The sequence below is a fragment of the Tachypleus tridentatus genome, chromosome 2, assembly GCF_004210375.1.
Source record: "Tachypleus tridentatus isolate NWPU-2018 chromosome 2, ASM421037v1, whole genome shotgun sequence".
Lineage (NCBI taxonomy): Eukaryota > Metazoa > Arthropoda > Merostomata > Xiphosura > Limulidae > Tachypleus > Tachypleus tridentatus.
Window position 1 is genome coordinate 25068043 of NC_134826.1, and position 27029 is coordinate 25095071.

The 27029-nt window shown below is 33.0% G+C and overlaps 1 protein-coding gene across 1 annotated transcript in view; it reads left to right on the forward strand.

The window, feature by feature from the left end:
• Positions 1 to 5756: 5756 nt before the first annotated feature.
• Positions 5757 to 27029, forward strand: part of LOC143245454 (pregnancy zone protein-like) — a 131284-nt gene continuing 110011 nt past the window's right edge. Inside the window, exons 1-4 of the mRNA XM_076491817.1 lie at positions 5757 to 5943; positions 6935 to 7101; positions 19126 to 19314; positions 24351 to 24406. Of these exons, the coding sequence (XP_076347932.1) occupies positions 5804 to 5943; positions 6935 to 7101; positions 19126 to 19314; positions 24351 to 24406 (552 nt within the window). The 5' untranslated portion in view covers positions 5757 to 5803. The remainder of the gene's footprint in view (positions 5944 to 6934; positions 7102 to 19125; positions 19315 to 24350; positions 24407 to 27029) is intronic.

Here is a 27029-nt window from a genome sequence, read left to right on the forward strand (position 1 = left end):
GCATTAGAAGTTCATTCACACTAGTTTTGACCAGTGTTCGGGACATTTCAAGCTGCAGTTTTAAGTTATAGTGTCTTCTGTTTTGAATATTATGACAACTTTCAGTGGAAAAATCACGACTGCAAGTTACAAACCATCTACCTAATTCAACCGAAGGTATTTACACGTCCAAATCACCAATGAGTACATGAAAGGTAACAGTAGATTGTGTTAAATTATAGATTATTGCCCAACCTGTGTGACGAATCTGTTTTGTATATAGCCGTAAGAGACTTTAACTCCATACTTGGAATGAAGATGAAATTAATAATAAACATTTATATTCTGATATAAGTGCTGTCCATCGTGTACTCTATCCATTACTTTGATTTGTGTTTGATTTTGAAATATATTTGTTTTCACTTTGTTTACTTTGTGTTCAATTTTTCTTGTTTCAAATGCAGTCAGAGTTGGAGAAATTTAGTCTAACTGCGCAGTGCACTTTGACCTATCTCAAGCTTTTGCAGTTAGTGCTCTTACCTGCAATATTACCAGTGCCTTACAACTGCTTACGAAGCTAAAATAGAGCTTTATATAAATAAATCACTTTATCAATCAAAAACATGCTAAATAATTTCTTTACGGAGGAAATTATCAACCAACTAAGCTCTGTTATTTTTCTTGATATCAGATATTTTTATTAATTCTTTACACATGCATGTACTTAAAAAAAAATGATTGCTAACTTGTCGATTACAAATATTTTATTTTGAGTTTCAGATTTGTCAGTTTAGTTGTCCTCAGGCAACTATAGTGACCATCAATATTAGAAAAGTTTAAAATTGATCAAACATTTAAGTAGTATCTTTCCAGGTGCATTATAAGTAAATAAAATGTTTATTTTTTTTTGTTAGACTTGGTTATTTCTTAGGAGTTTTGATGAATATTTCAAAAACCTGTTGGCCACCATCTTCAAACACTGGTGTCTATAGCAGTCTAGGTGGATTTATTTTATCTTGTTAAATACTGAAAGCAGGCGAAGCAGTGGAGCCAATAAACTTAATTATCGTAATAGAATTGCTAGATTTGAATTTCTCACTTCCCTTTTAATTTCAAGGTTAAACTTAGAGATGTTAAAACTCGTATTTCAGATCTATCTCTTGTATACTAGAATACAAGGCCCACTTAATCAGTCTGAATATGTCACATACGTGTACTCTTGCCCATCTGCTTATGAGGCAAACTAGCATAAAACCACATACAAATGTGACAGCCATAGCTCCAAGACCAAAGGATCTACAAACGTGAAATTTTGCACCAATACTAAGTGGACACTGAGGGTCTGCACCTGGGTATCTGTAATTCTTACCCACGCTCGTGGGCTTTATTTTAATGAGGTAAGCTAGCGAAAAACCGTATAGAAAAGAAGTTGGTACTTATATTACAAATTACAGATATAAATCACAGACAGGCATGTGCGTCTGTGCGTATCTTTTTAAAGAGAGAATATAGCGAAAAACCACATAGAAAAGAAATGGTTCTTTATACAACAATTTCTAATATGTAGAAAAGCCAGTGTATTTTGGTAACAATACGTTCCAACAAGGGTTTTATATCGTGTTACTTAGCAATAAAATTATAACCTAATATACTCGTTAACACGCTATGTGCTGAAAGTGTAAAACGAAATGTGTAAACTACAAAACTGGAAGAAAAATCTGTAATTCGGAGGCTCCGTTAATTCAAGAGGTTTGTCTTTTAATATTAGTTTTTGTTACTTAAACCTAAAATTGAAGGACAAGTTAGAGGAACGACTACCTTTACAAACAGGCCACGTACCTTAAAGGAGCAACTAAAGTACATGGGTTATACTTTTATACTAAAATGGGTTAAGAATACACATACTGACATAGTCATCCAGAATAAATCAACCTAATAATCAGAACGAAGTCGGGTACTTCCGCTCGTTTTTATATAAATTTATTGTCTTTATTTCAATTCTCTTTCTTACAATTTTGTCTCTTCTTTATAATTTTGTTTTTTTGTTTATCCTTTTTCTGGCGTTCTATAATATTCTTCCTTAGTTTATTTTATATTATGAATTAAAACGTGTTAACCAAGAAAAGTCTGTTTCAGAATTATACAATTCAGGACATTTAACAGTATTTCTAAACTAAATTTTTACATAAAAACGAGTTAATAAACCTTCTGAATTAATAGCACATTAAACTGAACATTTAAACAACATGTATTAAATATAACAATTTCATGCACAAGTACAAATAATGCTTTATATATTGCATAATATTGTGTCACGGACAGCTGTAAAACCATAGATGAATGTGGTAGTCCAAGTGAGTCTAAGTGTTGCTAAAAGTCGGGTGGATAGTCTGAGATTTATGTTGATGGTATCACATTATCGAATGATAGTTTAAAAATTTTGGATATTATTTTTCATTATGATGGGGAGCTTATGTATCAGATGAACTGGCAGGATATTAGTGTTTAATCTGTTGTTGGCATAAGTTGTCCCTTCATTGTTTCTTTAGTGGCTTCTAGGATATGGCATCCTGTCCAGGTCTTATCCTTAAACGGACCACCATTGGTACCAACTGATAGAATATACTCCCATTTGTGTGGGGTGGTAGAATGCATGAATGTGGCTACATTATCCTTTTTAAACTACGTCTTTTTTATTTCCGTTTAAAATTTCTACAATTATGTTGGGAAGGACATAGTTGTGAGCTCTTATATAAGTTGGTTAAATATTATTTTGATCTCTGTGGTGATTTGAACATCGGTTTTAGAGTATTGGATTGTATTTATCAAGTTTATTTTGCTCGAAATATGCCAATATTCTTTCGTGGAATAATATACGCTTGGAATATTTTGCGTGCAGAAAGTGGAAGGGAAACACTTCCTTTGACTACATATATTTTTGATAAGTCACTGTTTCTTAACGCGCTCTTAAAAGATGGATCTGGTAGACGTCTTTTCTTCATGGAATTTGTTGATGAGGCTATAGGGCGAATATGACTTCTTTTGTATGAGGCCATTCCTCGATTTTTGAGTGTGTAAACTATTGTTGAAATGGCTTTGAAGGTCTCTTTAGATTTTGATCCATCTTTAATTAAACGTCTCTATAATTAATATACAGAGTTCTGCTGAGGTCCTGGAAAACGTTTTTACTTGTTTGCCATTGTGGTATACCGATGAGTTATTGCAGATTCCTGTATGATACTGATAATTATCGTTTGTTAAGGTGTATCTTTCTATGTTCTTTAATTTCTTTTGTGCGATTTCGTTTACAACCTAGCGTTACATCCTCTGTACACTGGGCATCAATAGTTCCGATGGACAATTGGAAATATCTTTGCCACCGGACTTATGTTTCTTTTGTTGGTTTTGATTTGTGTGATTTGGATTACTTATTGTGGCAACATGCTGTTACAACTGATGTCAAATTGATTCACATGCATTACCATCCAACTGGTAGATGTACATTTTGCGATCGTGATATTGAAACTGTCACTTATTGTTTTCAATGTTCTTGTGCACAAGATTTGTGGGAACTTGTCTTTTATTTACTGAGGTTGGTTTTTGGACGGTCTTTAACTGATAGCGAGAAGCATCGTTGTGGGCCATATGAAAAATGTTAGCGATTCTCATAATAAGTTTTGTCGTTTATTAACTTCTACGGCTAAGAATGCCATTTATTCCGCGAGAAATATTAGATTAGCAAAACGAATTTCATTGCATATGGTTAGTTATTTTCGTTCGAAGGGGCGACATCGTTTTTTTTATTATTATTTTTCTCCTTTAATTTCCCCGATGGATTTGTAGCAATTTTACGGTGTGTATAAGAAAGCTGATAGAGTGATTCAACGTGGTGTTCAGGGTTATACTTTGAATAATATTTTAAAGTGCTGACAAAGATTATTAATTGATCATTTTGTTTAATTTTATATGGTAGCATTCTCTTTTTGGTTGTGTCGTGTTACTACTATTGGTCTAATTACTAATTGTATTTGTGTAGTACCATTTCATTGTTCAACTAGAGTTAAAACGTGGTCTTATATTCATTATTTGGTGTGTGTATGCTTGTTTTTGAAATTCGCGCAAAGCTATACGAGGGCTATCTGCGCTAGCCATCCTTAATTTAGAAGTGTAAGACTAGAGGGTAGGCAGCTAGTCATCACCATTCACCGCCAATCCTTGGACTACGCTTATACCAACGAAAAGTGGGATTGACCGTCACATTATATCGCCCCACGGTTGAAAAGGCGAGCATCTTTGGTGTAACGAGGATGCGAACCCGCGACCATCCGATGACGAGTCCAGTGCATTAACCACCTGGCCATGCCGGACCAATTATTTGGTTAATTCATATATAGTTTTCTGTATTGTATTGCATGTTCACGCCCCCTCTATGAGGGAGGTTTACTAAAGAAAAAATAGAGGCTCGATTCCTCTTGACGAACATAGCAGATAGTCTGATGTGGCTGTACACACTTACGAAATGTGTCATTTATTATCTCGGACATCTGAATAATGTATCAGGAAATTTTATTTACCGTCTTCTCTTTTAAATGGCAAACTTGAAGTGAAGATGAGCAATCGCTGTTTAATAGAATAGGATTAATAGTTCAGCTATTGTTTTGAAACTGTGGTCTTGTATAACACGATGCGGTCTTATGATGGAGATATTAAATATAATGGAGGCTGTGTAGTGCTGGTGTGGTTGATTATGAGCAGTGTGTTAGTGTTTGTCATTATGTATAAATCCAAAGGCCATACCAGAATAAATACAATATAAGTAATGTTACATAATTATCTGTTTCTATTTAATATAACAAGCAACATGATGTAGGACAATATAAAAGAAACAACAACTTAACATTTGAGTTTGTTAACAGGTTTAACTAATCCATCACAAGAATATATATTTGTATCTCAATATGGCTGGTATGGGTATTAAAACTTTTATTAAAATAAAGTGGAGAATAACGTTTCGCCCTTCGTTCTCTACTTCAAGTGGGTTTCTCGTCATCACGAACATATATTTATTTTAAATTAATTTTGTTCACTACAGATGTGAAAAATACGTATACGGGCATATTTGTGGCATCATACAAATATTTTTGAATAAAAACACAAGTTTTTGATTATATCACTCTTGAAATTTATATAACATTTATATTACCCAAATTATGCACGCAAAAGGAATAATGTGACTTCAGATTAGTATTGTAATACTGACCAGAAGGTACGATATTTCTCCATTGAGATTGTAATATTCTTCACACTTCGTTAAGATTCATCCTATCATTCAAATGTTCCAGGAACCTCCTTTTCAATTTGGTCGGCCCGGCTTGGCCAGGTGGGTTAAGGCATTCGTCTCATGATCTGAGGGTCGCGGGTTCGAATCCCGGTCGCACCAAGCATGCTCGCCCTTTCAGCCGTGGGGGTGTTATAATGCGACAGTCAATACCACTATTCGTTGGTAAAAAGTAGCCCAAGAGTTGGCGTTGGGGGATGATGACTAACTAACTTCCTTTTAGTTTTACACTTCTAAATTAGGGATGGCTGGTACAGATAGCCCTCGAGTAGCTTTGTGCGAAATTCAAAAACAAACAAACAATCAATTTGGTCATTATGCGGGGGTACATATAAATTTCAATTTCCCCCTTAGAATCAGCGGATAGCCCGATGTAGCTTTGTTATAAGAAAACGCACAATACACCCCTTCCCCCAAGTCTGTAGAAAAACATTACGTGCGCATCCCGTCAAACCTAAACACTAGGGAAGTGTCAAGGCATCACATATGTTATCATTTCGTCATGCCAAAATTGCTCTAGCAAACAATGCAAAGGTCCAACATCTAATTCGCAGTATTTACTTTACAGTATTCACATATTTACTGAGCCATCAAGCTTGCAGTAGTGACATTGTTTCGCAAAGTGCGTAAGTTACGTTTAGTTTCCTCTTTTGGTAAGAGTTTCAGCTGTATATGGAGTGGAACGACATTCATGCTTCTGTAGTGAGGCCTTTATCAGGTGGAAATGGGAACTTCGCAACAGGCAGGAGCAGTTCATTGAAGCCAAAACTGACATTAAATCCAGTTAACTAAATTGGTTTATAACTCGTATAAGAAACTACCAATAAAAGGTTTAACGAGAAGATGGCAAAATAAAGTGCGTAAATTTTAAAAGCTCAGTAGATCTATTCACATTTAAAAGTTCATGAAAATTAATGATAGAAATAGCCAGTGGTAAATTTCTACAGGAACTCAGCAGAATTGCGTATAGGCACCTTTTTGTTTTTTTAAAGCAGTACCAGTACAGGGTCTCTTCTGAACCGCTTTGCAATTGCTTATGTTTATGTGTAGATTAAAAAAAAAAAAATCTCCACTTCACTTGTGTAAACCTCTATTTTTTTTAAGAATTTGAATCTTGGATAAAGCACCTAAATCACTATTACATTATATCTGAACCAACCTGATGAAACCTCGTATTACACAAAAGGCCTAATTAGAGCTGAATATAACAGATGTAGTGTTGTTTGTATATTTATTAAAATATATTCTTCTTTTGTTTTCATTCATTGATTCTCAAACGTAACTTATTGAACCTTCCTTTATTTGTGTTAAAATTTAAATAAAAAAGGTCAAATGTTCTAACAGTAATAAAGAGCTTTATAGTATCTTACTTGTGGCATTAATCCAGTTAACTGAACTCCATTTATAACAGTCTTTGCTTTCCTCCACCAAGCCACTTTCCAGTTCAGTGGCCAAACTTGTCCACTACATCTATGTGCATATAGATAATTTCTAATAAAATGTGCAGAAAATTATTTTGGAAATTGTGAAATAATATAGTTCACTCAAAGATATTTATAATATTTAAAATGGTGTGAAAACTATGAAGTTAAACAATTGTTGATTTTGTTTTTTCAGAGGATTTATTTTAACTGCTCCTAAAGTTTTAGAAGCAGGATCAACAAATCAGCTGCTGCTGACAATTATCAATGGGCCGGATATTGCAGAGGTTAAAGTTCGTTTGTTGAAAGCAGAGAATGATGATGTTTTAACTGAATCCATTGTTTCAATAACACAGAAAAATTGTAAGTGCTACTACTAAATGTATAGTTTATTCAAAATAGTTAAGCAAGCTAAAATGTTGACAGAGAGAACATAATATGTTAAAAATTACATCACCTTCATTGTCACTTTGGTTTGTTCAGAATGGCAATAAAGATCTACAGTATGTGGGTTTATCATGGTAATTATTTCATAACTATTCACTGAATAAATGAAAACAAAAAGTTCAAAATGTGATTATATTTGGATATTATATTACCATGATTTTTGCATAATTTTCCTGGTATTGTTTTGATATGATAGCAAGTGTTATAAAATATGTCTGTGTTAGATAATTTAGTAACCAAAATACTGAAAAAAATAAGTTTTCTTTTCAGTACTTCACAGTTTGAGATTTATTCATACATGCATATAATTTCAGGACAATAATGGACTTTTATGTCCATTGAGATCATCTCATCCCCAATGCAAAACTCTAAAGTAGATGATTTTTACCATTCCTAAATTTACATTTTTGTCCACCAGTCTTACTATTCTCATTGTTAAATATATAAACGGTGATACAACAACACTATAAATTCCACTTAACAATCTTAAAACACCTCTGTCAGATCCTTCCAATAGAAAACAGTTTTGTAGATCTTAACTTACCTTTGTATGACAACCTTTCCATGCTAGGAATCTTTTTAGTAGACCTCTCTTAAGTCAAAGAACTCAAGGGGGAATACGGTACTCCAAATGTGGTTTAATTAGTGACTTATACAATGACATTAAAATCTCTTTAGAATTTTATTTGGCATTTCTGTAAGTACAACTTAATATCTTATTTTCCCTACCACAAACAACAGAACATTATTTGATTGGATTAAGAAACTTATTAACCAAAACAGAAAGATCTTTTTCTTCCCTAATTGTTAAGGTTATTCTCATCAAAGTTATAATTCAAATTGTGATATACCACCTTAATTTATTATACTTAAAAGACATTTCCTTTTGAAATTAAAAAATAAAACTTAAGTAATATAAAACAATGAATTATAAACTATGTTTTGATAGCAGTCTTATTGGGATTTATCAGAATAAAGTAGTTTTATGTTCATTGCTGTGACAGATTTACTATTATTTGTCTATTGTAATGCCAATGTTTGTTTAAGTTAAGCTGATATTTAAAAGTGTAAATACCTTATACTATTAAATCTGTATTGCAAAATTGACACCTATTCACTAAAATTTTAGAAGATTCATGAGTGTTAAAATCAACAATATATGTGTGTATATAAACATTAGTGTATTATCAGTATTGTTATTCAGGCTGAAATTTCAAGAAACCCTCCTCATACATATAACTGTAACCAACATGACATGCTAAGGTACAGGATGTATTATTGGTTTGCTACAATTGGTATACTATAAACTACTGAAGCTATCACTGTAATTAATGCTTATTAATTGGGAACTTCAGATATTTGACCAGGAATGTTTATGAATTTAGAACATTAGACACCATTTAACTAATTGAGAAATTTAAACATTGTGCACCTGATGACCTCAATACTTACTTGGTCAAAGAAAAAATTGAAACAGTTCAGGAAGCACATGTTCTTTCTAGTGATTACATTTTTAACACATGAAAATACTTTACATAAAAAGAAGTTTCTGCTGTCTCAGTGTAAACCTGTATCCATTCAATCCACTAATGTTGAGATCCTAAAAAATCTAGTTCCTCTAATTTTAAATTTTCTTATAGTCAGGATAAAACTTCTTTTGAACTATCAAGGCCCGTTTGCCATTTTTAAAAAAAACCTGGTCTTGTTGTGTCTGAGTGTTGATGCTTGAAAAGTAAAAGAGGCACCACCTAGTGTGTTCATGTTCACATATGGAATAGATTCACCAGATCACCCAATGTTGTTGATTTGGCAACTGATATAAAGGCTGATGTACTCAAAGAAGAATTTAGATCTTTTGTGTCTGTTGGTTCTGTGTCTTTGACAAACGGTACTGCCGATCCCATACCTATTTGTGTTCTATGTAACACTGTTACGACTTGGTTATTGTTGTTGGACAGTATATTGCCTTTGAATTTGAGTTTGGTTTCTGGTTAACCGTTATTGCTTGGGATATTGAGGATGGCTTTGCCAAGTTTCTTCATAACATTTATTTCGCATCAGACCTAGTTTTGAGCCCAATTTTGGTTGGAGAAAGACCTACTTTTCCAATTGAGTATATATCATTGTTGTTGGGAAAATATTTGGTTAGGAGCAAAGTTGTTGCTGAACCCAAAATGATTAATGAGCAAATAACTCTTCTATCTAAGGATGATGATTTTATTGAGGAGTATCTTGATGTGTGCTATGGCTCAAGTTCAAGCTAAAAAAATTAAGCCAAAACGAATGATTGATGTGTATTTAGAGGACAATATTATAGATCTGTCTCAGACATATTTTGGATCTGATGGATGATTGTTATACTGATTACAATGATTGGTGTGAGGGATCTGGTTCACCTGTTGAATTTTTGTTTGCTCAAAGTAAACTACTCATTGAGCCAAAAAAGGATCCACAGATCTTTTCAATATTTAAATATGCACTCTATTACGTGTTATAATTTATTTTGGACAAGTCTCTGATTTATTACGTTATGTATGTTACATATTACTATCTTAAATAACTGGAAATTTGAATTTAGAAGTTAATTTATTGTTAATATGTATCAAATTTATGTCACAATTTTCTTTTTTAACACAAATATATTTTAATATATAAACACAAATAATACAATTAATAATATTGGTTATTACTAATAGTTATTACAAATGGTGGTTTATGTACATAGTTTTACAAACTTACAAACAATACTGAGTCTTGTATCTGGTCTGGAACTGAATCTTTTATCAATGCTCACAGAGAGGAAATTAATTCTTTGTTGATGACTGGCTAAGCTTGAAGCACCTCTTAGTTTCACCAGCAACAATATCTAATGTTCTCGTAAAAATACTACAATCCAAAGTAATTCACTAAAGCTGAACAGTTTGTAATGTTTGAAATCTAACCAACATTCCTGGTCCAATTCTGTAGTTTTCCAATTAATAGGCATTAATCACAATTATAGCTTCTGAGGCCTATAGTGTACTGACTGTAGCTGATGAATAATAATTTTCTTCTGTCTCTTGCTTAGCTGCTTTTATGTGAATCATGCAATTTTCTTGAAATTTCAACAATGTTGTAGTGTGTTTTTTAAACAAATATTGTTGATTTTTACTCTCAAGAATCTTCTACAAATTTCAAGAACAGCTGGGAATTGAGGAATACACAGTCAAGAATATACGTCACATGCAAAAAAGAAAATTATACTGAAACAAGTGTAGGTATTATAATAAATGTATAATGCTAAATCCATTACAACTTCTAAAAGATGAAGTGGAGAAATTTTCAAATGGTTATTTTTTTCAAAAAATGGGGTGCTTATGAGGAAATATAGATCATGAAATTTGTCTGCTTCGGAGGATTGGGCTATGGTTTATCAAATCAATTTTTTTCCAAAGCTTATCATTATGTAATTTTGAAAATTGCACATCAACTCTCCATGGCAGGTCATTTAGGTGTCTACAAGACATGTGAAAAACTTATAAGATTTTTTTTTTTGCCAAAAATTGGGAAAGATGCAGTAACATTTCCAAAGCATGTTAAAAAATTTTCAAGACAAGATGTTCTCTTAATGAAACCATGTTGACTATCCAATAAAATTCTAAATTTTATTGAATGACTTTGCAAAGTAGCTTTCTTTAGACTTTATAAAACTTTTTCAATAAATGTTGTAATACTAATAGGTCTATAGTTACTGGACAATCATTAATAGTTTTTTTAAAAGAGGAATGAGATTAAATAATTTCCAATTTCTTGTACTGGCCAACTATTCAAAGACTTGCAAAAATAGTAGCAAGTGGCTCAGATATCTAATCCTTAATTTTCAAAATCCTTATGGAATTATTATCTGACCCAGCAACTTTATTGCTCTTTAAAATTCTCAGTTTAAAAGAAACAAAAAAAACTCAGAATTAATGTGATCATGTTGTTCTGTTTTGTTTCCATCATTCAACTGTTCAAGATGAGAAATATTGCTTAAACCTCCATTAGTAAATACTTAAGAAAAATCAAAATTTAATAAACATGGCATCTTATCATTGTCTGGTACAAGCCATTCTTTATCTTTCTTCAAAGGTTATACCTAAGTCCTAACATTCTATTTATCTTTAATATATTAAAGAAATCCTTACTGTTAATATTTAGATTTTCAGCCAACCTTTTGATGTCTTAATTTCTTGTTTGATTAACTTTCTTGATCTTATATAATCTTCTAAAATATTTTGGACCATGTGTGAGCCAACCTGATATTTTACTTGTAGCTACCTTTTTCTTTCTATAAGGAATATTTTTATCTTGAATACTAATAATTTGTCTTTGAACATTTTCTATATTTGATTAGTGACTCCAAATAACTCAGGTTCACAATGAAAACAGATAACTCTTGTCACATCCTATCAAAATTTGTTTTTTTGAAATTTATAACCAAATGTTATTATTCTTGATCTCTATATGCAGCAAAATATTAAACCTAATAAAGCAGCGATCACTTGCACTCAGATGTTTTTGAATTTTCACCCTCTCAACCAATTCTGTATGAGAAGTTAACAATAAATCTTAAATAGTATTGTTTGTATAAGGTTCCTTGACCAATTGATAAAGAAATACATCTTAAACAGTTTCAAGAAACCTTTCTCTCTCATGATTTGACTCTAACATTTCCAGTTTATATGCTTGAGCATAAAATTACCCATAATTATGACCTCACTGACAGCTGAAATCTTAATTTCTCTAAAGTTTCTCATAGTTTTTTCAGTATAATCTGCTGGTCTGTAAGAAATTTCCCCTAAAAGCTTTTTTTCCCTTTATACTTGCTAATAGAAACTCAAATGCATTCAGTCTCCTTACTGTTATATTTGATATCCTCAATAGGATATAACTCATGTTTTAGATATAAAGCCACTTCTTCCCTTGTCTTTCGAATTCCATTACTATTAAACAACTATAATTTTGTATTTCAAAGAAATTTATATCATCACAATCATTTACACTTAACTATGTTTCAGTTATTGTGAATAGATTAAAATCATCTGTTCTTACCAGTTCTTTAGAGTCATCCATTTTATTTCTTATAGTTCTAAAATTACAGTTGTAACAGTTCAGTCCAATGCCCATAGTTAAAGAAAAACATTAGTACAACACCACGACTTGCAGAGATAACTGACAGAAACTAGTGATTTAAGTTTCATAGCCACTTGTATCACTGAACAGATGGGGAAAGTGCATGAGATTACATCTGTAGTACTTAAGGAACATCATTTGGATATTTGGTAGTATAAATACCTCATTCTTGCATAGAATCCCCCTTTTCAGATCCAATGCCACTGGCACTGAGTGATTTTGTTGCAGATTTTCAGTTTGCCTGTGGCACAAGTGAAACTAGCTGAAAGTTTTTACTGGGAGGAAATACCATAGTAGAGTAAAGTTCCTTTAGTCATCAACAGAAGTTACCAAGACAATAAAATATGTCTTTTGCCTTTTCACTTATGTCTAGCTTGCCACTATTTGCCACAATGAAAATGGCATAACTGATAAAATCATGGCTTCCCTCAGAGTGTTTTATATTTGACAATGTTGAATAAGGTCCTGATGGTTTCTGTAGCCATTAAGAACTTTAACTTGCATCTGTTTATTTTTATTGGCACATACCATGTGATATCACCATAGGATGAAAATCTACTGCTGGACTTGTCTGAGCAGGTGGTCAGATTTATCTCAGGCTCTGTTTAAACTATTTGAAGCAGCTGCATGCATAGCATCTGTTATGGCATCACTCTGAATGGTATTTGTTTCTCATACTACTGTTTTGCAGTAGGGTGTGGACATTTCCATAACCATTGACCTGCTTCTTTTAGAGGCTTAAAATCTGTTATATAGATGAGGTATAGCATTGGCAACAGAGTCTAATAAGCTATACTGTTCCATTGGTAACCCAAGTAGCTGCAACATAATACCCTGGTACATCTGCTATGGTAGAATTGTCAGTTACTGCTTTTTTTTGGAACCTAGAGACCATCACAAACTCAGGAGGTTGCTTTGGAGCAGAGGTCTTAGATATAATTGTTGCTGCTGTTAGTTTTTTTTTTTTTTCCACTGCTCTAGTACATGATGTGAATGAGCTTCTTAAATATTAGTGTGAAAACTTCCTCCACTGGAGACAAGATGTCTCCCAGACACACACTTAGCAGCTTCTTGGTGAACTGTTTCTTACAATTGTTTGGAGTCTTGCTCAAGAATGCCATCCCATGCAAGCTTCTTAGATCATTCACATAAGTGGTTAAGTGTTTGTGGAGTCCTCAACTTTGAGCTTTAAATTTTACCATACAGATTTATTAGTTTTTAACAGAATCAGATTTATAGTGCAGTTTTTTCATTATCAACTCTACGCCTATTATGTTATTCATTAAGTAAGTACTCTGAGGTGTTAAACACAAGATTGTTTATACTAAGCACTAGAAATTTCAATCTATTTATTCCAAGCAACAAATTTCTTTAAATACTTAAAGAAATAGTGCAAATCCTCTGCTGCCTCTTTAAATACTAGCAGACTCACCTGTGTTACATCATCATGAGAACTAAATAATGTTCCAGACAGATATCTGCTACCATCCTCTCTGTCACAAATGCTTAGCAGTTAGCAAACTCCTTGAAACCACAATAATTCTTAATACATTCAAACTCTTTGCCATACACATTGACGAATCTTTGCCATCATATGTTTCTGAGGTTCAGAAGTAAGATAGCAAAATGACACTTGAAATTTTCTTTAACTGCTTGTCAATTTGTTGGTCATAGATATGGAACGTAAATGTAGACATGGCACTTACCATGGTCAGCATAATTTCTCATTATATATGTGTATAAAAAGAGTGCTCTTCTAGGTCTTGTAACATTCTGTGATCATTATCTCAATCATGCTCAGCTATTTCTTCTCTCTGTTCTGTATGGTGTCTGGAAGTGCCCTTTCATGTTTTATAAACCTTACAGGATCAGACAGTGATATGGAAAAATTAAACTGCAATAAGCAAATCTTGGTTGTAACACCAAAATATAACTTGATACATTAGTCTGTGGTGTTTGATATCTACCTGATAGTTAGAAGTATTCGCTAAATGCATGTTTTGGAACTGTTGTACAGAGAATAAGTTTGAACACAGCAGATAAATGCAAGAAGTCGCAAGTGATTGAATCACAACAGTATTTATGTTCACACAAATAACACTTTGAAACTGGGGTATTTTGGAAACATTATGTAACCAGGTGATCATTTTTATGTATGATCACAATACCATTTCTGAGAATGAGTATGATCACAATCCTTGAGGAAATCACACAGAAACATGTCCAAACAATAGGATTAGTGAAAGTTTGTGTTCTTCACACATCGGTTTTAGAAGGATGATACTTAGCACAATACATACAAAACACCTACAAAATAGTGTAGAACATTTACCAATGTACTAGATGTATTCTGCTATTGTAATGGCTGATTACAATAAGATGAATTTTCATGCTATCACAGTGGTAGTAGTAATAGTGACCCTAATCTCATAAAATTGTAAATACGTTTTAGCTTATAAAATAGTAAGTTTTTATACATGTAGTATTTCAGTATTGTTTGCGAGTACTTCACTTTTATTTCAATTTTTAGGATAACAGGATTAGCTATTTTAGTATTTGTATGAGTAATTAGTCTAAAGTTCTGGGCAAAGATGTTCACATCACTGGGGAAGTAAGTGGAAGAATTCATGAGGCATATTATTTGTAAGATGTGAGGAGAGATGTATTAATGGCAAACTCAAAAGAGAGTAAAATAAGGGTTATATCTCAGAGTGGGAAAAAGTTCCATAGATTGGGAGACTACGATAGCAGTGGATTTTATTAGTTAGTCGTGGGAATAGAGTTGTTTGTAGGATTAATATGGATAATCTTGTGAGATTCTGGATTCTGGTTTTATTTACAAATCATTTATTAATCCATCTATTAATTAGGACAAAAATGAATTTTTAGTTATATTAAAGTGCTAACTCAACTTTACCTATAGGGTGTTGATTTTAAATGTGTATGTATTATGAAACAAATTCTTCTGGTGATGATGTACATATATTAATGTTGTGAAAGATTATATGGACTTATGGTAATAGCTAGTTACATGAGATGTAATCTCATGGTATAACCCCTAAATACGAAGCCTTCATTGATCTTGAAAACAAATTTCATGAAATATAGTTCGAAAGAATTATTGTTTAATATTATTCTTGATATTGAAAAGTAGCTTAATTTTGGAACATTGTTATTCTTTGCTGAATAGGGTTTTTTTCTTCTTCTGGTTCATTTCCTAATTCCTTTTTTATTGAAAGTAATAATATTGAGGTTTATGTTGTTTATTAACATTATTATCTAGTCCTGGTTATGTATTAGTTTACTAATTGTGTTTTCTTGTGAATGATATAACTTGTATTCCAGTTGCTTAAAAGTTTTTCGGATTTTTGTTGTTATATTTAGTAAATTGTTTTTGTTTGACCCTGGTTGTAGTGGTATTTTTCATAGTGCTACATCCTGTTAGCTTGTATACTTTATACTTTTCAATTGGACATCATTTATGAATACAGAAGATTAAGTTAATAAGTAACTAAATGTTTAGTTCATGTTCACTTCAGAGTTTATTTTGAAAGTGTTTGTTTTCTTTCTGTTTGACTTTGTTGCTGTAAAATTTGTAATCATATTAAGGAAGGATGTATTTTAAGATTACATAAAATTTGCAGAGAAGAAAAGGAAAAGATGGAGGTAAAAATGTGATTTTAATGTGTGGCAAGGACTAGGCTAGACTTTATCCTGGTCCAAGAGCTTTAAAAGCACTGGATATGGTAGATGTTGCGTGGTTGACATACCCCTTCCCTTACATCACTGATATGTTTGTAAAATTACATTGGTCATGGTGAGATCTTTTTCTGCATTGTTGATCTGTTCTCATAACTGAGGACAAGAGAAATTTCAACTGCAATTATCTAAAATATGTTACTTACCAGCCTTGCAGAGCATAGAATGGCAAAGGCGGGTCATTGTGCAATAATTACGTTAGATATCTTATAAGACTCATTTGTTAAGTAACTTAGGTATTGTCAGGCTATAACTTAAATCACCCAAGGTCAAGAAGAGAAGTAAGATATGATTGCTGCCAAGTGCTATGGTGTGATTGGGAAGGTCAATCAGTACCTCATCATGCTATAGAGGACCCCTTGGGGAAGTGATGAGCTTTTGCAACTAGCAAGCCATTTTGAGATCATGTATTGTGGCTGAGATTAATGTAAGGTACAGAGATGATAGTCATCTTTATGTCCCATGGTTGTTACATTCTGTTTCACACTTGGACTGTGGCTAAGATTAATGTGAGGTACAGAGATGATAGTCATCTTTATGTGCCATGGTTGTTACATTCTGTTTCACACTTGAACTGTGGCTAAGATTATTGTGAGGTACAGAGATGATAGTCATCTTTATGTGCCATGGTTGCTACATTCTGTTTCAGACTTGGACTGTGGCTAAGATTAATGTGAGGTACAGAGATGATAGTCATCTTTATGTGCCATGGTTGTTACATTCTGTTTCACACTTGGACTGTTGCTGTTATGTTTTTAGGATGCAAATATCTTAAGACTTTTGTGTGAGGATAAGTTTTTGATAGCTTTTCTCAATTTGTAACTGTCCTCTATATTACCTGTATGACTGTTCACCAGTCTCATAAGAAGAAATTCATAAATAATAATAAAATAATCAAAAGAAATAGAAATTAGGAGAGCAAGATATAGGTGCTTAAGCCCACAATGTCCTACAATGCCTTCAGACTGTTGTGAGAAGGTGACTGTTTAAAAAAAAAGAGTAATAATAAAGTACTATCAATTAGGGGGTAAGTAAGATAAACGTAGTTCCTGAAGTTAGCATTCCAGCCCCCAATATGGTGGTAAGGCACTAATTATTAGCCCAATAGACAAATTATGCTAGTATTTAGGGTCCCAACTAGTTATCTAAACTAACGTGTATAACTTCCACCACCACCCATTAATTCCATTGTAATTACCAGTTTCCAGACACTAAACAAGTCTTTATATGAGATAAGGTGTTCATCCACATAAAAGTAGTGCAAAGTTGTTTAAAACACCTTATTAACAACTAAAAATAGTGATCAGAAACTTTCAATAAAAGTTTGTTAATGTTTACTTCTTTAAATTTAATGCATTCATAAATTTATCACAGAATATTTTAATAATTTTTAGTTAGTTTCTTTATTAAATCCATTAAATATTAATTTTGTATCAATAATTCAACATTAACAATAAAATATTGTGATTAATTACAAAATTTACAAAATCTGAATAACTGTGAAATTTTAATGCATATAACAGAACATTACTAATAAAAGAAGGTAAACAAGATATTGGAAAAGAAAAATATTTTCTTTGATCAAAATAATTTAGATTGATATTGTTATCAATTATTTTAATTTTTAAATATATATTATGTGCTTCTACATCAGAAATTGAAGTGTTTTCAGTTTCAGATTCTACCAGTTTTAATATTATTTATCTTGGGATTATTTATACTAATTAAATCATCTATATATCTACAAATTATTCATAGTTAAAAAAAATTGACATGAGTAAATCTTTCTGCTTTTAAATTATGTAATAGAAGGTGTTTACTGTATATTGTTTATACAGATGTAAAATTATGTTATTCTATATAGAAACCATCTTTTTTTTATCCCTGTGAGTATTATGCAGCTGTGCACATATTCATAAATTTTATTTTTGTTGCACTTGAAAGAAGAGATATTTATAGTGGAATTTTGGCTTTTTAATGTGGTGAGCAATCACTTGCTGATAAATGGTTTTAAATGAAGTGCTAGAATAAATATTTTGTTAGGCATAGCTTACACGTATATTAGAAATAATGTTAAAATAATGTGTTATTATTTTTCACAATTATAAATATATATTAGTTATTAAGATGTATTTTACAAATAATTTATCGTGGAAATATAAATTTGAACAACATTCTCTATAGAAGTGTGTTATTCATCTATATTCTTAAATATTAATGAACATTCTCAGTAACAAAGCAAGTTGTGTTTTATAAAGACAAATAATTATTGTACTTGATGTGTGGTAAGAAGTTTTTGCTTTACTTGTTAGTAACAAATTTCCCTGTGGAGTTCTTTGTCCCACCATTATCTGTCACAAATGCAAGACTTCACTTACAGTTTTCAGTTTCAGATTCTACCAGTTTTAATATTATTTATCTTGGGATTATTTATACTAATTAAATCATCTATATATCTACAAATTATTCATAGTTAAAAAAAATTGACATGAGTAAATCTTTCTGCTTTTAAATTATGTAATAGAAGGTGTTTACTGTATATTGTTTATACAGATGTAAAATTATGTTATTCTATATAGAAACCATCTTTTTTTTATCCCTGTGAGTATTATGCAGCTGTGCACATATTCATAAATTTTATTTTTGTTGCACTTGAAAGAAGAGATATTTATAGTGGAATTTTGGCTTTTTAATGTGGTGAGCAATCACTTGCTGATAAATGGTTTTAAATGAAGTGCTAGAATAAATATTTTGTTAGGCATAGCTTACACGTATATTAGAAATAATGTTAAAATAATGTGTTATTATTTTTCACAATTATAAATATATATTAGTTATTAAGATGTATTTTACAAATAATTTATCGTGGAAATATAAATTTGAACAACATTCTCTATAGAAGTGTGTTATTCATCTATATTCTTAAATATTAATGAACATTCTCAGTAACAAAGCAAGTTGTGTTTTATAAAGACAAATAATTATTGTACTTGATGTGTGGTAAGAAGTTTTTGCTTTACTTGTTAGTAACAAATTTCCCTGTGGAGTTCTTTGTCCCACCATTATCTGTCACAAATGCAAGACTTCACTTACAAGGAATGTTTGAACTTGATGATGGGTATCAGATCAACTCTGTCAAAGAAATCCACATCCGTAGTGAAACCCTTGTGATTTTTGCTGAAACTGATAAACCTATATATAAACCTGGTCAATTAGGTAGGTCAAAAATTTATAATTAAATCTTAATGGTGTTGATTATGTTATCATAAGACATGTTTTTATCATCTTGTGAAATTTATTTTTAAAGAAAAGTAAAAATACTTTTGTCTACAGTCTGCTGTGAGCTTTTGGATACTTCAACAAAAGTCAATTCTTTTCTAAATAGCTTTATATAATGAAGCTGGACATACACCATGCAAGTAACTATTTTAGCATGAGAATAGGGAAAATGAGTAAACTTGACACAGTTGAACCACTGTGTTAATCAGTGTTATTTACTGTTACTGATATTTCAATCATTAAACTTTAGAAACAACTAGATGTTTGATTACCTTCATATTCAAAGAAATTCAAGTTTCTTGCTTCAATGATGATATCACAATAACTAACATTAAGTTATAGGTATGTAAATAAACAATGCTTCCATAACACTGAAGTTAAAATACCTTTGAATGAGTCATATGCAGTTTAAATCTGTACAATCCTACTAATTATTTTTCTTCAGTAAGATCCTGGATGTTTTCTCAAAGATAAACATACTGCTTCTTTCTGTTACAGTTGGTGAACACTAGCACATTCCTGTATGATATCTTACCACATCTCACATGATAGCTTTTCTCAATTTGTAACTGTCCTCTATATGTGCAAATTTTTGCTTGCCACTATCCTTGATAGTCTTATCTATCTTCATGTGAAGGAGCTGCATGATAGCATGTGACAATTGTCCACTGGTAGGAGTCCAACGTGACTCCTAGCAAGGTTTACTCCCTCTTTGCAGCTTATCTCAGCTTCACTTCTTGATTGGCACTGATGGTGTTAAGACTTGTCTTTTTGCTTCCCATATGTGGTAACCTGTGAAAGGGAGAGGATCCTGGTAGTTGAGGGGTCCCACCTCAATACACCACTTTGGCCTTGGGGTGGCTCCCTAGGGTCAATCAGCTGGTTCTGTTGGGCTAGGGTCAGCCAAGTACCAGTGTTTGGCATTCTCAGTGGGTGTTGTGGACATTCTTTCTGATGCTGGTGTTTGGGTATAGTGCTCATGAAACCCCTGGCATTGCTGCAGTACCCTTATTTGGCACTGTAGTGTGTACCCTTGCAGGACTCCATGGTGGTTGGGGTTAATGGGCACCGAATTGTTGTTCTTTCATTATGGATCCTTCCAAATCCAAGTAATAATAAAATAATAAAAAATAAATTATTGGTAAATGACCACATCTTGAAGACTCTGAACAGCAGTCTCCAACTCCTTCTAATCCTGTACCTCATTTTCTCCTACCAAATTCTCTGTCAGACAAATCCTTAGGACAAATGTCTCAATTTATTAATTAAAAGAGATTAGATGGGCTTGATGGCTCTCCTAAGCCAATTAAGAAGTTATGTTCTATGGATATTTTGGTGGAAACATCTACCCTAAAGCACAGTGAACTGCTCTTCAATTCAGAGGCCATTGGGGATAATCCTATTAAGGTTATTCCCCATGCTACTTTGAATTTCTCATGAGGAGTTATTGTTGAGAGGGATTTGAAGACCATCTCTGAGTGAAAGATCCTCTCTGGTTTTGCCCACCATGGAGTTTCTGTTGTGAGATATTTCTCCACTCATAAAGAAGAAATTATTCCCCCTACCTGTGTTCTAATTTTGATATTTACATCATCATGTTCACCTGCTGCTGTCATGGTAGTTTATCTAAACTGTAAGATGTGGCCATATATATCCAACCCTCTCAGATGTTTCCAGTGTCAGTAGTTCAGTCACTTGAAAGCATCATATCATGGTTCTTTGACATGTGATTGTTGTGCTGGCATCACACCTATGAGTTAGAACTGGACCCTCACTGTGTTAATTGAAGTGGATCTCACTCCTCTAACTTTTGTTCTTGCCTTAGGTGAGTGGGGGGAGACAGAGGTACAGCATTTGAAAATGTGTTAACAACATTTCTTACCCTGAGGCTCAGAAGTAATTGTCTCCAACTTCATCTTGGACATGTGCTGCTGTGCTATGTTTTAATGCTACAGTGGAAGTGCAGACAAATCTTTCTATGCCTCTGACAGAGTTGTTATCAACCATATTATGAGTCATTTGCTCTCTATGAATAAGTGAATTGACAAGTCAACATTTACTGTCACCATTACTTCCAGTGACTACCTGGGTCCACCTTCGGCCCCAAGATGTAGAATGATTATTTGTTCATGCCCTCAGTTGCTGGAATCAATATCTACTGACAGATACATGCCCACTTGACCCAGGGTAGAATCCATGGAGGTTGACAGACTTTCTTCTAATAAAGAAAAATAATGTGGCCATAGATTGAAGGGTTCTCCACCCAGTCCTCCTACAATTAACCAAAATGGCTACGTTGATATAGTGGAACTGTCAAGGTTTCCATTATAATTTGGATGATATTAAGGCTTTGAGTGATTCTTGTTATTCTCTGTGTCTCTCCTCAGAGGAAACATTTTTTGAAAACTGCTGATACAGGCTCCTTTTGGCAGTATTAATTACACTGAAATTACAGGTTGAATGATGTATGAGTGCATGGAGGGATGGCACTGCTGGTTGACCAGCCAATTGTCTCTATGACTATAATCATCCCTTTACATTGGTGGAAGTCAAGCTTGCTCATCATCATTCTGGCAGTACATCTTTTAGATCTGATGATGTTCACTATGATATTCTTCAACATATCTCTTCTGTATCTCTTGTTATTCTTATTGTAATTTTAAACCAGATCTAACTGGAGAATGTTTTTCATGATACTTAGTGCAAGGCTATTATCCTCCTTTTCTCTAAGCCTGAGAAGGAACCCAAAATTTCTTCTCACTATTGTCCAATTGCTTTTACTAGATATCTTTGTAAGGTTTTAGAGATGATGGTTAATGCTCATTGTGTTTGGTTCCTTGAATCAAATAACCTCCTTTTTGCCCACACAGTGTGAGTCCCATTAACAGCAGCACCTCACCATGGATCACCTAATTCAACTTGAAACATCAATTAGGGAAGTCTTTCTCAAGAGGAAACATCTTGTTTTTGTGTTTGATCTTGAAAAGACTTACGACACTATGTGGAGAAATAGCATTTTGCGGGATTTCTACTCCTATGGGTTAAGTGATCAGTTACCCATTTTCATCAAGAACATTTTAATGGACAGGTGATTTAAAGTGTGTGTTGGTTAGACACTTTTCCTTTCTTTTCCATATGAACTTGGAGTCCCTTAGGGCTGTCTTGTGTGTGACAATTTTCAGTATAAACAAGTAATTAAGAGCAGTATGAAACTACCACTCAATAAATCTCATGTTTGACAATCCACACAAGATGTGGAAGGCATCAACATAGAGCCTGTTTGCAACAGTAGGAAGAAGTTATGTAGTTGATGCCTTCCACATCTTGTGTGGATTGTCAAACATGAGGTTTATTAAGTGGCAGCTTCATACTGGTCTTAATTACTTGTTGAAGTGGCCCACAGTAAACAGTTTTGCTTTTCTTTCTCCAAAACTTTTGTTCCCAATGGGGTATACACCCTGATCTCGAGCTATATCTCAGTGGCGTTGTTCTTCTTGTGGTTTCTGAGGCAAAGTTCATGGAGTTTATCTCTGACTGTAAGCTGACTTTTATTCCTCACATCAAGCAACTAGGTGTCAAGTGTATGAACATCCTCCATGTCTTCTCTTCCACCTCTTGGGGAGTGGATTGATGTCCTGTGCTCACTATCAATTATGCCCTCATTCTTTCCAAACTGAACTATGGGTCTCTGGTTTATAGTTCTTCCAGAATCTCAGCCTTGAATATCCTGGACCCCATTACCACACCTTAATAAGAAGTAGTACTGAGTATCTACCTTCTACATTAAGAACAGATTGTTTTTGGTGGTTGTAACTAGGGATAGTCTTAGTTATTGTGGAGCCATGGGCAGAATTCAGTAAATGGAGCCCAATAATGATAAGAAAACCCAGAGGTAGAAGAAAAGGTAATTAGTGACACACTTCATGAGTTGTTTTTTTTTATACTCTCTGAAAAGAGCTTACCTCTAAACCTATCCTTCCACCATATTATCAATGTTGGATTCTAGCTATGATATCTGTGGTAAGGTGAGTAGCATTTCTGAAGTTAACATTTATTTTACCAGAAAATGTTATGATGAGCTGTATGGGTCTTGCATTCTTTCTTATCAGAATGACAGTCCAGTACAGTTGAGCTCCACATCATTTTATTTTGGCTTAACTACTGCCCAAGTCATACTATATGTACATGGTCAGCTGACCCCTGAGATATACAGTTCAGTTTACACGGTCAGCTGAACTCTGAGATATACTTAACTAGCTATCTTAAGGTAGCCAAATGCCTCGTCATCTAATTAGTGACGCCCATGAATGGATTAACGAGATTCCCACTGTCCCTATCTACTATCTAGTGAAACCACAGCCAAGGGAACGGGCTTGGAGAAATCAGGATTACCTTAAGGTAGTCAGTTAAAGTTTTTAGAAGTATATTTTCATAATTGATTTTTCTCAAAATTATATCTGTTGGTTTTTGTAGAGTTATAATTTGAGGATTAGCTTCCTCGATTATGTGGTGAAAGTTGTTAGATAAATGATTTCATATTCTTATTTATTTGTTACATGAATGCAAATTGCAGAATTTAGTTTTGAATTGGTCACTTTTTTGGTTATTTTGGTGGGTAGAAGAATGATATTTATATCACGATGATCTAATGATATTTTTATATCCTTTTTTAAACATATATATAAAATAAAATTGAAAGATGATGCAAGAATATTCATTTTAAGTCATTCATTGTGTCATCTTTATGTACTATACATGCATTTCCTTTCTAAATAAACTTGTATCTTAACTAAGTTGATTCATGCCTCATAATTACTCTTTGCTTGAGCTGTATTTTTCTCTTTATTTATTTGACCATAATAAGTTATTTCATAGAATTGTAATTTAAATTTATTGTAGCAGATTCCTCTGTATATGATATATTTTTTTTCCATATCATACTGTTAACTTTTATTGATGACTTAATTTTTCAGTAAAATTCCGTATTTTACCAATTGATACACTCTTGAGACCTGTTCAACACTCTAAGGTAATGTATTTTTATTTAATTTGGCATAAAAAACAAAATAATATGATTTTTTTTTCCAGGCATAAGTTTATATGTTTAAAGACCTTAGTATAGAGCAGTAAAATAATTTGTGGAGGTTTCTTGTATATTGTATGAACACTAGGCAGAACTTATTAAATTAATGTAATTATTAATGTTGTAATATTGTTCATTCATTGGTTGGGTTCTGATATGATTGGATATGTGAGCCAATTGCTACTCTTTACTCTTTTTATAAGTCCTTAAGTAGTGGGCAGGGTCAAAGGTTTGGAGGGAGGTTGATGTTACTCATCTTTTCAATAAGGTGATTAAAATTTTCTCAGTAATCATAGGCCTGTTATTCTTGCATCAGTTTTGGTCAGTGTTGGAAAGTTGGATAACAAGGCACTTAACAAAGTTCAGAATTTTATTGGGTAGTCAACATAGTTTTAGTAAGGGAAAAAATCTTTGAAAAAGGTTACTGCTTATGTAGATGAAGGTGAGGGTGTAGATTTAGTGTATCTAGATTTTTAAATTCATTTGACAAGGTATGATATAAGAAGCGTGTAAAACAATTATGTGTAGGTGATGGAGATAACTTAGAAATTGGGTAGAAGAGTGGCTGGATGAAAAAACAACAGAAGGCTGTTATAAATGGAGTTCAGTCAAACTGGATTAATGTCACATATGGGATACCTCACCTCATGGCTTAGTCTTAGGATTTTTGCTCATTTTGATTTACGCAGTGACATAAAGGAAGGAGTGATAAATAAATTACTTAAATTTGCAGAGGATATTAAGTTCATGGGTATTGCAGGCTGTGAGGATGCTGCTTTACAAAAGGATTTAGATCATTTAGTGAGTTGGGAAAAGAAATAATAGATGGATTTTGACTATTCTAAATATTACACTTAGGGATTTATAGTTTTGAGAAACAATTTCAACACTACATATTCTGTTGGTGATCTAATGTTAGGAGAACACTGTCCAAAAACTTAGAAGAAAATCTTCTGTTGGTGATCTAATGTCAGGAGAACTTCAAGCTACTTGCTTCTGTTTCTTTAAGATCTCTATTTCTCTTTTTAAAAACTTACAATTTTTGATAATCTCATATTGAAAGATTGAGTACAGAAGATTATTATGTACTGTGGTAAGATATACTGTGCTCAACTGGTTGCTCAATGGACGTAATATAAATAACATAAGCTGTAAGTGTTTTCTATACTTTTTCCTTACAGTATAAATGATTAACACATTTAGACATTGGATTCTAACTTTTTGCTGGTGTTTGACATTTAAACAATAACTTTTAATAATCAAATAAATCTTGTAGTATTGGATAACCATAGGTAGTGATCTACCGTAAACTTTTCTGATCCAGATGTTCATAGGCTAGATACACCAACTTCCACTCAAATCAAGTGCCTTTTAACTTTTGTGAAATTGTTAAAATAAAAACTGTTAGATTTAATTAAAATGAATTTTAATATTCAAAATATTTATGGAGAAACATGACTCAGAAGATTTATATATGTAAATAGGATATATACACATTTATTATAATTTATTAAAAGTACAAATTATCTTACACAGTCAAGTTAATTTTAGAGAAGAATAATGTTTCAAGTAACAGTTTTGAGTTTTATAATGGAATGGAACTAGTGCCCTCAAAAGTTAAGGTTTAGATTTGTGAAGATGGTACGCATGAATGAACCATGTCATTGAAGCCATTTCTTATTGGTAGTATCTGATGATCTGCATGCATTGATGATAGCTCTAGCTCAAACATCTTGGTCAAGTAGTCTGACCAAGACCTAAGCAAGATGCACTTGGCAGGCATATGAATGCAGTTGGCCTATAAAGCTGAACCATTCATCAATTTTTTGGGGGTTGTCTTGAGTCTTTGGAGTCTAGGGTCAGTGTGGTGAGATTACATTCCTACTTGTCATTCCTTGCCTTTTGTTTTTGTCACCCTACTGCTACTGTCTGGTATTTCCCTCTACATCTTCCTCCCTTCCCCACCCCTTACCCTAGTCCAGACATTCCCTTCCTTATGCTCATTCTTCCCATTCATATTGGAGTCAGTTTTATTGGTGATGGGATCTCTTTTCAAAGGGAGGTAGGGGCCAGGTTACAATGGTTTTTTATTAATTTTATGCAAAGCTACACGAGAGATATCTAGCCCTAATATAGCAGTGAAAGGCTAGAGGGAAGGCAGTAAGTCATCACTGCCCACTGCTAACTCTTGGGCTACTCTTTTATCAAAAAATATTGTAATTGACTATGACATTATAACACCCCCATGGTTGAAAGGGTAACCATGGTTAGTGGAATGGGAATTTAAACCCATGACTCTCAGATTAACATTAAGTTTCTAAAAAATCTGGCTATGTTGGGCAGGTTACAATGTTTTCAATCATCTGGGAACTCTTCATGACAGATCTTTGAGTCTTGCTGGTTCTTTCAGATGGTATTTGCCTTCAGTTCTAATCCTCTTGCTACCTAACTCCTATCCTGGTTGTACATCAGTTTCAATTTCTTGAGGTGAGTTTTGTATGTATTTAAATTGGTCATGCAGTATTTTGACAGTGTAAAAATTCGTAATAATGGTGTAGCAGTAGTTTTA